Genomic DNA, 12458 nt, shown 5'->3' with positions numbered 1-12458 from the left:
CAAATTCCAGTCCTAGGTCTGGGTTTAGAGTGGTTTCAACATTCATCTGGCAACAGTGAGAATGTCAGCAGCTCAAAGATCTCCACAGTTGTCCCTGCCTCCCACTCCAACGTAGCCAGGGATCAAAGCAAACACGGCCACCCCCATGCCTGACTCACTTCCTTCCAGAAAGGGGACTGACATTTACAGGGCCCCTACTCTGCCAGGCGCTCTGCCAAGGCTTCCCACGTGATATCCCAGTACATGTATTTCTTTGTTTATATCCTGAGCGGATCCAAAAAGTACTTAATATGTCTTTGATATCTAATTTAGCCAGTAAGACTACTCTAGGAGGTAGAGGTTATCCTCAGAGTGTTAGGTAAGAAATCTGACGACCAGACAGGTTAAGTCATTCACTTGAGGTCACATAGCCAACAAAAAGCAAGGTCCGGAATCTAATCCAGATCTGTCTGTCTGATTATCAAACATCCAAGCTGGCTTTCCCTGCCGAAGTTACTTTCCTGGCTATTTTCCTAGGTCGTGATGCCTCATCCCTCTGGTCTTACAATGTCAAGAGCACTGGATCAGGAAGGCTGTCCGACCATGCTGAGCTAGGTCAGACACCTTTCTATGAACTGGAGACACAACAATCAGAACAACAGATATGAATCTTGCCCACCAGGAGCTTCTGTTACAGGGAGATTGCCACTTCATCACTTTACTTGTTCAGTTTCCGGGAAGTAGCATAGGGTGAACGGACAGCACAGAAACTGGCTTGGGTTTGAAACCAAGAACCAAAGCAAATCTGAGAGTCCTCAGAGGAGACATTTAACCCTTCAGTGACTCATTTGCCCAAAAATATGTGGTGATAAAAAGATCTTACAGATGGCTCTTATAGACGGTATAGATGGTGAGTTGTCCTGGGTGCTGGGGCTGGTATCAGTGCTACTGGGAGAGTAACAGAACACCAACTAGTGAGGGTCCTGAAGCTGGACTAGCAGGGGTCAACCCTGGTTACACCACCTACTAGTCTTGTAATAGTGGCATTTCATCTCGCTAAACCTTGATTTCCCCATCTGTAAAGTTAGGCAATAGCTCTACCTCTTAGGACCATGCTGCCATTGCAGGAGGTGATACCTTATGCAGGCAACCTGACCCTTAGAGCACTCAGCACTCCGCCCACAGCAACTGCCTGGGGGCTTGCGATGGAGGGCCCACCCCAGGCCCCAAGGACTTCTCAAGGTTACTGCCAACTCCCGAGTAGAGACGCCAGAACCCTGTCTTTCAGATGCAGCACTAATTTTTGCTCTTTTTCTGGATAGAAACTATCTTTTTCAGAATATTTAAAGGAGCAAACCCTCCCTGGAAGCAAATTATAAGGGAAGAAAGGCAGGGCCATTATTCAAAACATCCGCAGTTCACTCGGGGCTGGGCTGACAGAGAAAATAGTCCACACTCGGTGGCGGTGGCGGGAGCTCCTGATCTGTTTAATTGATTTGCTTTGGTTTCTCTGAAGAAAAGGCAATTCCTCTTCAGCAGAGGCTAAGCCCAGCAGCCAGCAAGTTGGCAGCAAAGGTTATTTCAGGATCAGCTGAAATTACAGGGGTGAGGAGCTCAGCCTCCTCTGGTGACCCCAGAAAGGGAGGCCAGCGCATGAGCAGCGGCTCAGACATTTGATGATGCTACACTTTCCTGAAGTCTTTCAACCTAACACTGCCCCAGCCAAAATCTCTTGCTCCATCTGCGCTGAAACCTGACATCTGTAGTTCTTGAGGCACAAGTCCTGGCCATTTCAAAACCCTCTAAATCTACACAGTGTCTGTGGATCACAATCGTGAGGCTTCTTACCCTGCTGGCCAGGGTCTGGGAGACCGGGACATTTTCCATCTGGATACACCACAAGTCCCCCGTGGTTATCGAACCACAATATTTTCCTGTGTTTGTTTGTTTACTTTTAATGGTAATAATAATAGCTCTGGCATCTTTTTCTAGGGCAGGGTCTAGGGGAAGGCAAGTGAGGCACTGGCCTGGGGTAACAAATACCTCAGTGGCCAAGGTAAATAATATTCCAATGCGATATTTTAAAAAGTCAAAATCAGTCCAAAAGAATACAAGATGAAAAAAAGTCAAATATAAATAAATACACGGATGTGACCCTGTTGGGAATAGGCAGAAGCCCATGGGGGAGGTTGTTCGTGAGAAGGGTTGGGTCCTGTCTTTATTTTAAATTTTGATATTTTATTCCTTGTGAATCACTTGCATTCATTTTAAATTAAATAAAATATCACATTAAAGTATTGTTTATCTTGGTTGCTGGGGGTTTTGCCTTCTTCTTTCATTTTATTCCCAAATCCTCACCCTAAGTCTGGCACTGCCCCTGGCTGTGACCCTGGGGGCTGTGAGAGCTAATGTCATTGGAGTCCTCACAATGTACCAGGTGCCAATGGGAGCATTTTACCTGCAGTTGTCATAACAAAAGCCTGTGTTATCTCAGCTCTTATACTCTCTGCTTTAGGACGAGGACAGAGAGGTTAAGAAATTATCCCAAGGCCACACAGCTGAGATGGGATTCCATCCCTGGGTCTGGCTTCAGAGCACTCTCTCCTAGTGACAATTTTATGCCACCTCTTCCATCCGATGAGCCACACTATGTCCAGCTAGGACACAGGAAGGGACGCAGGGATATACTTGACCCTGAGTGTTGGGGAAGGGGTAAGACACACAATTTCCAGCAGGAAAGAGGCCACAGGAGATCAGCGAACACCCCCCATGGAGCACCAATGGCAGGGCATGGGGAGGAGCTCCCTGCTGCCAGGCCAGCACTGGTGCAGTTTCTTCTCAGAGCTATAGACTATCACCACCAACAGCTTAAGGAGCCCTAGTCCTAGAAGGCCTGTGTTGAGGGCCAGAGAGATTCCCTGCCTGTTCTGCGGGTCAGATCACACCCGCTTCCTCCACATAGGTCTCCCTGGCTTTGTGAAAGCTCAGAGCTACGCCACCCACCTTAGGGGGTGCATCAGCCTTCACGTGAGAGTGATAATGCTCACTTGCATCTGTAAAGCAATTTCCTAATATATATTGTTTTACTTCCAAGTTCTTTTTATGCATTATATCATCAAATTCTAACAGATCTCTGATGCTGTTTGTATTCTTATTATTACTGGAGGGTGAAGTTGAGGGGACTGACCCCAAAGCTCATGTCTTAACCAATCAGTACCACAATTCCCTTGTTCATTTCACACTTTCCAACACTCGAGTGTTTGTGAATGAGCAACTGAGACTGCACAAGTTGAAATGATCTGCCCAAGGTTACTAAGACAGTGCCACAATGAGACTTGGAACACGGGATTTCTGATTTTAAAACCATTGTTTCTTTACGCTGGCCGTCACACTCCCTTAAACTCAGATGAAGCAGTGAGGTGAGCGGATGCACCCACACACACGTTTATAAAGTCGCACTGACCTGTGGTCCAGCTATTCCTGGGGGGCCGGGGGGGCCCGGAGGCCCAGCATCTCCCTGTAATGAGGACACAAGAAAGACAAAAACAAAAGGCAAGAATGAGCGTGTGGGTCCCACATCCAGACTCATCACCAAGCCATCGGCCTTGCACCTCTATTCACCGATTTCCCACTGGGGCTCCCCAGCACCCACCCCCTACCCCCAGCAGGTCTGAGCATTCGGTGTAGGCCAGGGCTGCTACTGAGTGTGGCTATAAGATCACCGGTTCAACCTGCTACTAATGTGGTTAGTGGGTGTGGTAGTCAGTCCCCAAGATGGCCCAGTGACCCCTGCCTCCCACAGTCACATCCTGGAGTACCCCCCCCCCACACACTGCCGTGTGTACCAGGGTTGGTCTTTGTGACCAACAGAATATGGCAGAAGTGATGGTATGTCACTTCTGAGACTAGGGGTTTAAAAGTCACTGGCTCCCACCTCAGCCTGCCGCCTCCACCCCTGCACTTTCTCTATCCTACCGCTCATTCTGGGGAAAGACAACTGCCATGTCTGGACCCCACTCAGGCCTCGGGGGGCCCAGGTGGTAAGAAACTGAGGCCTGAGTCCGCAGCCACAGAGGGAACTTGGTGGAAGGGGGCCTTCCATCACATAGACCTGGAGTTGCTGCCACTCAGGGCTGAGCCAGAACCGCCCAGCTAAGCCACTCCTGGATTCTGGCCCCTCAGAAATTGTGAGATAATAAATGTTTGTTGTTTTAAGCCATTACGTTTTGGAGAGATCTGTAATGAAGTGACAGAGAACTAACACAGTGAGAAGAGAGGGGAGGTTTGATGCAATCAGAAATGGAGTCTGATAATGTAGCATCTCATTTTGCGTGTGTGTGTGTACTTTAAAATCACATATAAATGCATAATTACACATATGCACAGTGTATCTCTTTGTGCTTATTGTCATTGCTCTGCGATGCCTGCACTGGCAGCTGCCTGACTGTGAGGAGGGCTGCCCCAGAGGAGGGTGGGGGTCCTCAGCCACCTGCCCCGTCCTGCTAGGAGGTGGGGAGCACTGGGTAGTTCTGAACCTCAGAAGTGCTTGTGCAGTAGTAGCAAACATGCAGAATTCAAATGTCATCCCCAGGGGTTTGATGCAAAGGGTCTGTGGTGCAGAGTTCTGGAAAGGATTGATATAAAATCTCCCTGAGTGGTTTGGAAATGCCACCTGAGAGCCACTGAACTGATGTCGAGAATCTTTGAGGTTAAGACTCCTGACATCAACCCTGAAAGAGCCATCTGTTTAATTAAATCAAAAATCTTTTGAGTCTTTTAAAAGTAAGTCAGTGGGAAAGACCCATAACATGGATGTAAAAATAGTCAAACATGCCTATTTATTATCCCATATATTAATAATATAAGAAATGCTGAAAATCAAATCAAATCAAAGTATTTTTGATAACTTGATCATCAGGAGAATTTAATGAAGTAAAAGTAATCTTGTGGGATGAGTTTTAGAATTGGCCCTTGTCCCCTTCCAAAGTCCCAGAGTGTGCGGAGGAATTTCGGAGACTGTGGCACACTCGTAGGGCATATACCAAAATCACCTGCACCGCTGAGGCTGCAGAAAGTGAACTGGTGTTGCTCAGGGCCAAGAAAATCAGAATAAAGGTGACATTTTACATCTGTTTTGTATCTGTCTCATGTAAGGGCAAATACAAGTTGCAAGTAAGGGACTTAATTTTCTCTTTTGAAACTAAGGGAAGAGACTCTTACCTAAGCCCTTTTCTTAGAGTATTTACTGCAGAAAACGTGTCATTGTGCATTCTCTGTCTCTTTTAAATGTATATAAATTCTTAAAGAAAAAAAGTCTTTTGCTAGTTTTATGACCCAGAAATGTCTTTCTGAAGGAGCTAGAAACCATCTCTGTGACATACAATCAGCAAGGAAATTAATACCTGTATCTCCCAGTTTCTGGGAGACAGTATCTCTCCAAGTTACAAAACTACCTTTCATCATAAAGATGCTGAAAGTGTATTTTTTCCTTAGGATAAAGCCTATTAGCTTACACAAATGTCCACCACAATTGCCGGGTGAATCTAGGATGAACACGTGTGACAAACAGCGCTGTCATGACCTCTTACTTGAGGACTAGTTATTGCTTATCTGGAGAACACATATGTAATGGGCTCTAGCTGATTGGCTACATAAAAGAGTGAAATTTCTTTCTATATTTACCATCTCTTAACAGATTGTCTGTTATGTGCATCACATTCTGGTTTAATGTTTACTCAATAATAAAATTTTTTCTTTCTCTTCTGCGTTTGTGGAGAGGTTCTCTGGGTTAGGAAGAGATTTTGGTTTTAATTATATTTCCCCAACAACCATGCAACTCCTTCTCCCCCATCTGCTCCAAGACAGACCACTAATTCCATGAGAACAGGGTCACAGACTTTTTGTTCAGGGCCTCCCCAGTGTCTCTGTGTTGACTGACACATAAAACATACTTAGTGGGGTGTTATAAACAGGTAATGACAAAAGATTGGATGGATGGTGGATGGATGGATGGGTAGATGTATCCATCAATCCACCTGTGAAGTTGAAGTGCCTATCTTGGTGCCTACTACAGAGCAGACAGCCAAAATGTATTGGATGGATGGAAAGAAGGAAGGAAGGGAGAGAGGGGGAAAGCAAAGTCACCTGAGTAAGTATGTACCTCTAGACATCAACATGGGTTAGAAAGTCACATTGAACATCTTCTTAAAAGGACAACAACTCATAGATGCCCGGGTCCTACCATTTCCACAGCTGTGTCCCCACAGCCAGGTCCTTTTCACCTGTTAACCCTCAAAACCGATTACTTCCAGAGGCAGGAGGGGCAACGTTGGGATCTCAGGGATGATCTTTTTTATTGCAATGATAAAGACCAAGTTTCCTCTTTTCGTCTTACCTTTTTCCCTTCTGTGCCTTCTCTCCCTTGCTTTCCTGGGAGACCTTTGTCCCCTTTAAAACCCGGCAGACCTGGGAGGCCCGGGGGGCCAGGAGGGCAGTCATTGCACACGTCCTGGGGCAGAGGAGAGAGAGCGAGATCATCAGTGACTAAGACAGTTGCAAAGCAAAGCACAGTGGCTATGCCTCCTACCTCTCCAGATGGAAATTTTGTTTTTAAATACCAGCAAAAATGGAAAAGCACATAGGTAAACTGAATCATTACCCAGATACTTTTGTGTTAAAACTTTGCATTTGCACTCTCTGAACTGAAAGTTAGTTTTCAGCACTGTGTTATCTGGATTACCCCACTTCTATTTCCAGCCAGCCAGACTGCTGGGAGTGTAGCCTAAGAAAATGAGTCCAAATGAAAAGGAAGGTCCAAAATGCATGTAAAATATTAATATTAATTAATAATTAACATACGTTTGTTTTAAATCAGTGCAGATTCAATACAGACACTTGGTATTATTAAAAAGAGCATGCTCTGTCCCTGAGGTTAGAGACAGACAAAGCTGGGAGCTGGATTCTCTGTCTTGCATTTGCCTAAGTCAAGTGGTTTCTGAACAAGCAGCAGAATAAAAGAGACAACAGGTGCATCCCCTCAGGACTCTGTTTCTGTGACACGAACCAACTCTGGCCACGCTTAGCTTTATCCTTTGCTTTAAGTAAGCATTTAATAAATGATCCCTGGAGCTGAGCTTTGTTCTACTTCTTCAAGGCAGGTAAATGCTGCCTCTGGAGTACGTTCAAAGTTCTGTCAGCCCAGGGAATGTGTTTTCTGATCTGTCTGTGTCATCTCCAGGTGCTGCAGTTTGGAGCACATGATGTACCAAATAAAACTCACTTGATCACGCATGATCTTGCCTACCTCATATGCCCAGTCTCTTGGATTCTTCCCCGGTCATCCTCTCTAACCCTACCTTTCTTCCATCCCTTGTGGTAAGGGTTTAATGAGACAATACACATAAGGCACTTAGAATAGTGTCAGGATAAATAGATAGATAATGCCCAGTACATGCAGCTATTATTATTAATTCATATATTCACTCAGTCACTCACTCATTGAAAAAATACTTGGCAAAGCATCTATTCTGTGTCAGGCACTGTGCTGAACTTGAGACCACAGTGAGTGTGCGTCTTGAAGAGCTCATGGTCGACGAGTGTCAACTGACATAAATAAATGCACTAACTATGGTTTTTTGAATGCCCCACCAGAGGGACCTGCAAAAACACATGGAAGCTACACTGTTCACATTCAATGAGGTGAGGTCTCAGGTGACTTAGTATTCATCTTGGTCTCTGATTTCAGGATGGCGAAGTGTTTCCACAAAAACAACTCTGAATGGTTCACCTTCCTTTCACTTGGTTCACACCTACTCAGTTTTTGAAGATCCGTTAGAAGTCCCTGATGGCCTCGGGGTGGGGACAGGACCCTCTGGCTCTCACAGGTGTCAGGACTCCCCAGTCCTGAAGTACTTGTCTCCTTGTTGAAATGATTGGCTTTTAGCGCCATCCTCTCCCAGCAGACAAATAGAAAGTGTAAGCACTCAGAGCACAGGGCTGAGTCACTTTATCTTTGTACGTCCAATTCATAGCCAACAGCTTTCCCCAGAGCATGAGCTCAATAAATGAATGAACCAGGCAGCCCAGACAACAGCCAACCAACCGACCGATCCACCAACCAACTCTTCACTTGACTTTTTGGTGTCTTGTGCCATCTTCCCTTTGTGGGTGGTTTGAAAAGCTTATTGGATTGTTTTTGTTTTTTGGAGAATAGGGAGTGGTAAATATTGAAATAAACGAAGCAAAGGTGAATAATAGAAGGTGTTTTGGCTGCTGGTTTTTTTGTTTGTTTGTCTGTTTGGAAGAGTGGCAGAGCTGGGAGGAACTGCCCTATTCCTAGATCTCATCTTATAGTACCTTAAAATGAGAGGCATCCATGAAACACTGTAACGAAGGATGGATTGCTGGAAGGAAGGAAGAATGGATGAATGGATGGCTCACTATGTCATCATATGCAATACTGTATCGAGTGTGGTAGAACACACCAAATAAGTGCTCAGTAAAATGCCTGCCATGTGGAGGAATGCTGCAGTCTTGGCTATATTTAAAAAGCAATCACTGCTTCCCAGGAGTAGAAATAATGTCTAGGTCATCACATCCAACTTCTTGGGGAATATCTGAATCCTCACTGCATATTCCTTCCAAAGGGTTGTATAGCAGACATCTCACAATCTCTAGGTGACAGGCAGGGAACTCACTAGCTTCATGTACTTCAACAGATGGCTGTCAGGAAGCTCTGGCTCATGCAAAGATGAAATTGGGTAGCAGAGACGTTACACATAAGGGTTTTGGAGTTGTCACACTGGGGTTGAGTCTTGGCTCTGCCACTGCCCAGCTCTGTGGCCTTCAACAAGTGACTTATCTATCTATATCTCAACTTCCTCATCTGCAAAATGCAGATAGTAACAGAACCCACTCCCAGGAATTTTTGTGAGGATCAGGTGAAAAATATTTATGCAAGGGGGTCAAGTAATGGAGATGATCTGAAGATAAGCTTCCTAGGCACAAGTCCAACTACAGAAGTTCATTTAACAGGGACTCTTAGAAGAACTTTCTACCAGGTTTTCCAACCATCAGAAAGAGATACGTGAGGTTATAAGACTCTCTGAGCTGAGACAAATATTCTATAATACAAGATGACTTCTCAGCGGGGGAGGCACCTGCCATCAGCCACCAAGACTAGACCAGCAGGCTTTAACCTGCAACAGGAGGGCAGCAGCCGCTGACTGGACAAAACCAGGGAGGTAAAGATGGTCTGCTCAGCAGACCTGGCCAAACCCACCCAGTCCAAGCTATTATCTACTGGTTTCCAGGCAGAGCACAGCTTCGTGGGACCAGGGAGTCTCACAGGCCACCTGAATGTAGGTGCTGACATTCCCTCTGGGGTTCCCAGATGCCCTGATGAACACAGCTGCATCGTTTAGCAATTAGGAAATATTGATTTAACTAAATATCTGTCTCAATGCTGTGACCACGAGCCGTGGTGCTTAACCCTCACAGCACTCACTCTTACCACTGGCATAAAGATCAGAACATCTTGAGGTTGAAATCCTCAGGGGAAGGGTGTGGGAGGAACGGGCTGACGCAAACCCAGATCCTTCCAGAGCAAGGGAACTATAAGGCTAATAACTGCCTGTAATCAACAAGGAATTGAATCAATAGATAATGATTGCTTGTCATGTCCTCGACCGTGGGGGAAAAAAAAAAAAAAGAAAAAAAAAAGAACTATCTCTCTTGTCAACAAAATCTGGTAAAGATTTTTCTGCTACTTATTGTTTAATAAAATGTATAACTTTCCATCAAGACATCTCAATGTGTGGCAAGATTAAAAGTTCCCCCCAAGCTTCTGAGAAGGTTTTCTTTTTCTTTCAGTCCCCTCCCTCGGTCTCACACATGAACAGGCACTGTCTGAAATCACCCAAGTGTGTTTTAGAATACGAGAAGTGAGGAAGGGGCTCATCACATAAAGTTCTTGCCAAACCAGTGAAGTTTGCAAAGGCTTGAAGTAGAGACAGCAAAGGGGTCCCCCACACTCGTTGAAGCACGGCTGTTCTTTCTGACACATAAATCCCACGCCACCTCCCTCCTGTGCACAGCCTTTCCCAGCTCTCCACCATTTAAGACCCAAGCCCCTCGCCAGGCACCTGGGCACCTCCACAATTCAGCCTTCAGGTATAACTCCAGCCTGCCCTGCCCTCTCACAGCCCAGTTACACGCACCGTCTCAGGGCCTCTGCCACTCTTGGCAAAATCGGACATGGTTCTGGAAACCAGGTGAGTGTGCACCCAAATCCGGACTCATCCTGCCTAACGTGCCCAACAGCTGCTTTAGCCCCACTGAGCCTGTGCTCTGACCTTGGCACCAGCAGGACCCACACCCAGGCTGTTTGGCTTCACCTCTGGCTCTCTTTTCAGAACACAATTTAGTCCGGTGTGGGGTTAAATGCCAGCCTCTAGAGTCAGGGAGATCTGGATTCTATTCTTAGAATGTTCTATTCTATTCCAGTCTATTCTTTCTATTCTATTCATTGACTTTTACCATGTCTCAGATTTCTTATATTATATGCAAAACAAGAACACAAATAGTATTGACCCCATAGAATAATGGTGAAAATTAAATAAGAAATGCACATCAAGCACTCAGCACAGTGCTGTCCAGGAGAACTTTCTGCTCTGTTTCTGCCTTGCCTAATAAGACGGCCACTAGCCACATGTGGCTATTAAGTACTTGCAAAGTGGCTAGTGTGAACAAGTACCTGAATTTTTAATTGTATTTAATTTTAATTAATTTAAATTTAAATTGATGCTTGTAGCCAGTGGCTGTCATATTGGACAGTGTGGGTTTAGTATATCACCAGGCTTAGAGTGAGTTCTCAACTAATGTTGCTGCTATTATTGTTAATACTACCACATACTTATTCAGACCAAAAAAAAAACCCCCTTATTACTGAGATATCCAATCCCCCATCACCATTTTCTTTTCTTTTTTTCTTTCTTTCTTTTCTTTCCTTCTTTCTTTTCATTCTTTCCTTCTTTCTCTTTTCTTCTTTTCTTTTTTCTTTTCTTCTTTCTCTCTTCCTTTCTCTCTTTCTCTCCTTCTTTCCTTTTCTTTCTCTTTCTCTTTCTTCCTTCCTTCCTTCCTTCCTTCCTTCCTTTCTCTCTTTCCCTCTCTCCTTCCCTCCCCCCCCTTCCTGCCTCTAAAGCAATCCTCCCAAACAGCTGGGATTACAAGCATGCACCCCCATGCCCATCTAATTTTTAAACAAAATCTGCAGAGATAGGGTCTTGCTATGTTGTTCAGGCTAATCTAGAACTCCTGGGTCCAAATGATCCTCCCGCCTCAGCCTCCCGAGTAGCTGGGACTATAGGTGCAAGCCACCACGCCCAGCACATCATCACCGTTTTCATAACTCATGCACATTTATTGCATGCTTTTACCTTAACCAAGAGATTTATGTCCTCTGGAGACAGTAGTGAAGAGAGGCCCTGTCAAAGTAAAAAGAAATACATACATACATACATGCATACAGACAGTATATTCCATGCACCTTCAAAAGGTGAGAGGCCTTCAGAGTGTAAGCTGTAACTTGTAACACACCTGTGCCATGCATGAGACACAGACAGCCTTGGGTGGGCCGAGTGTGGGAGCCACAGGAAAAAGAACCTTCCAAGGCAGCAGCTGCACAGGCTGCCTGTCCTTGCCGAGTCTGGCTGACTTCAGGCCTTTCTGCTCCCTAGTTTCCTTCCACTGGCCCCTTCTCTTCTCTTGGATTGTCATGGATCCCCCAGATGGACAATCCTCTCTCTCTATCAGTCACTCACGACCTAGTGTGAATTTAAACCCACATCTTCAGCTCCCCCAGGTGAAAGAGCATTTTAAATTTCATTTTTCATTATGAGTTAAAAGTCTGTAATTCTGGAAAGGATATTCCAGGAATCAGAAGTAAGCATAAAGCCTCTGAAGGTATTTGGGAATCTGCAGATCACTGAATTCACACCCCAATGCACTGTGAATTAGAGTTATAATTGTGCCTGTCGTGACTGTGGCTGGCCTGGAACCCAGCTGGGGTGGAGGCTTAGTTCACATCTGGGTCCCAGGAACACAAGAGGAGGATGGAAAATGAAAATTAAAAGGCAGACACTAAAAGGGAAGACGGGGTTCTTAGGTAAGAATTAGACCTTGGCATGCTACTTTGCAAACTTCTAAATTTTGCAATGGCAAAGGAGTACTGGAGGCTGCATTCGCCAGAGGCAAGGTGATAGATTTAACAATTAAATGTGTGGCAGGTGATTTCTTCTTGTAATTATGTTTAAGTGTATGAATTATAAATCCAGTCTGTCATCTTGGAGGGGCTGAAACCAAGACAATGTTTCTGGCTACTCCCCACTTCCTGACCCATGGGGTTTCTGTCCGGTCCTGTGGCTAACAAAAGCCCTGGGAGAGTGGTGACTTAAGTTCGCACAGGATAACTGCTGTAGAGG

The 12458-nt window shown here is 45.2% G+C and overlaps 1 protein-coding gene across 1 annotated transcript in view; it reads right to left on the bottom strand.

Annotated features, from left to right (window-relative positions):
- COL22A1 (collagen type XXII alpha 1 chain) overlaps positions 1–12458 on the bottom strand; it is a 236758-nt gene that overhangs the window by 45693 nt on the left and 178607 nt on the right. The window contains exons 46-48 of the mRNA XM_069465956.1: positions 11415–11462; positions 6374–6487; positions 3443–3496 (exon numbers count right to left, since the gene is read on the bottom strand). Of these exons, the coding sequence (XP_069322057.1) occupies positions 3443–3496; positions 6374–6487; positions 11415–11462 (216 nt within the window). The remainder of the gene's footprint in view (positions 1–3442; positions 3497–6373; positions 6488–11414; positions 11463–12458) is intronic.

Source organism: Eulemur rufifrons, chromosome 3, assembly GCF_041146395.1.
Source record: "Eulemur rufifrons isolate Redbay chromosome 3, OSU_ERuf_1, whole genome shotgun sequence".
In the NCBI taxonomy this organism is placed as follows: Eukaryota; Metazoa; Chordata; class Mammalia; order Primates; family Lemuridae; genus Eulemur; species Eulemur rufifrons.
The sequence above is the reverse complement of the archived record's forward strand: the minus strand, read 5'-3'. Positions and strand labels throughout refer to the sequence as shown.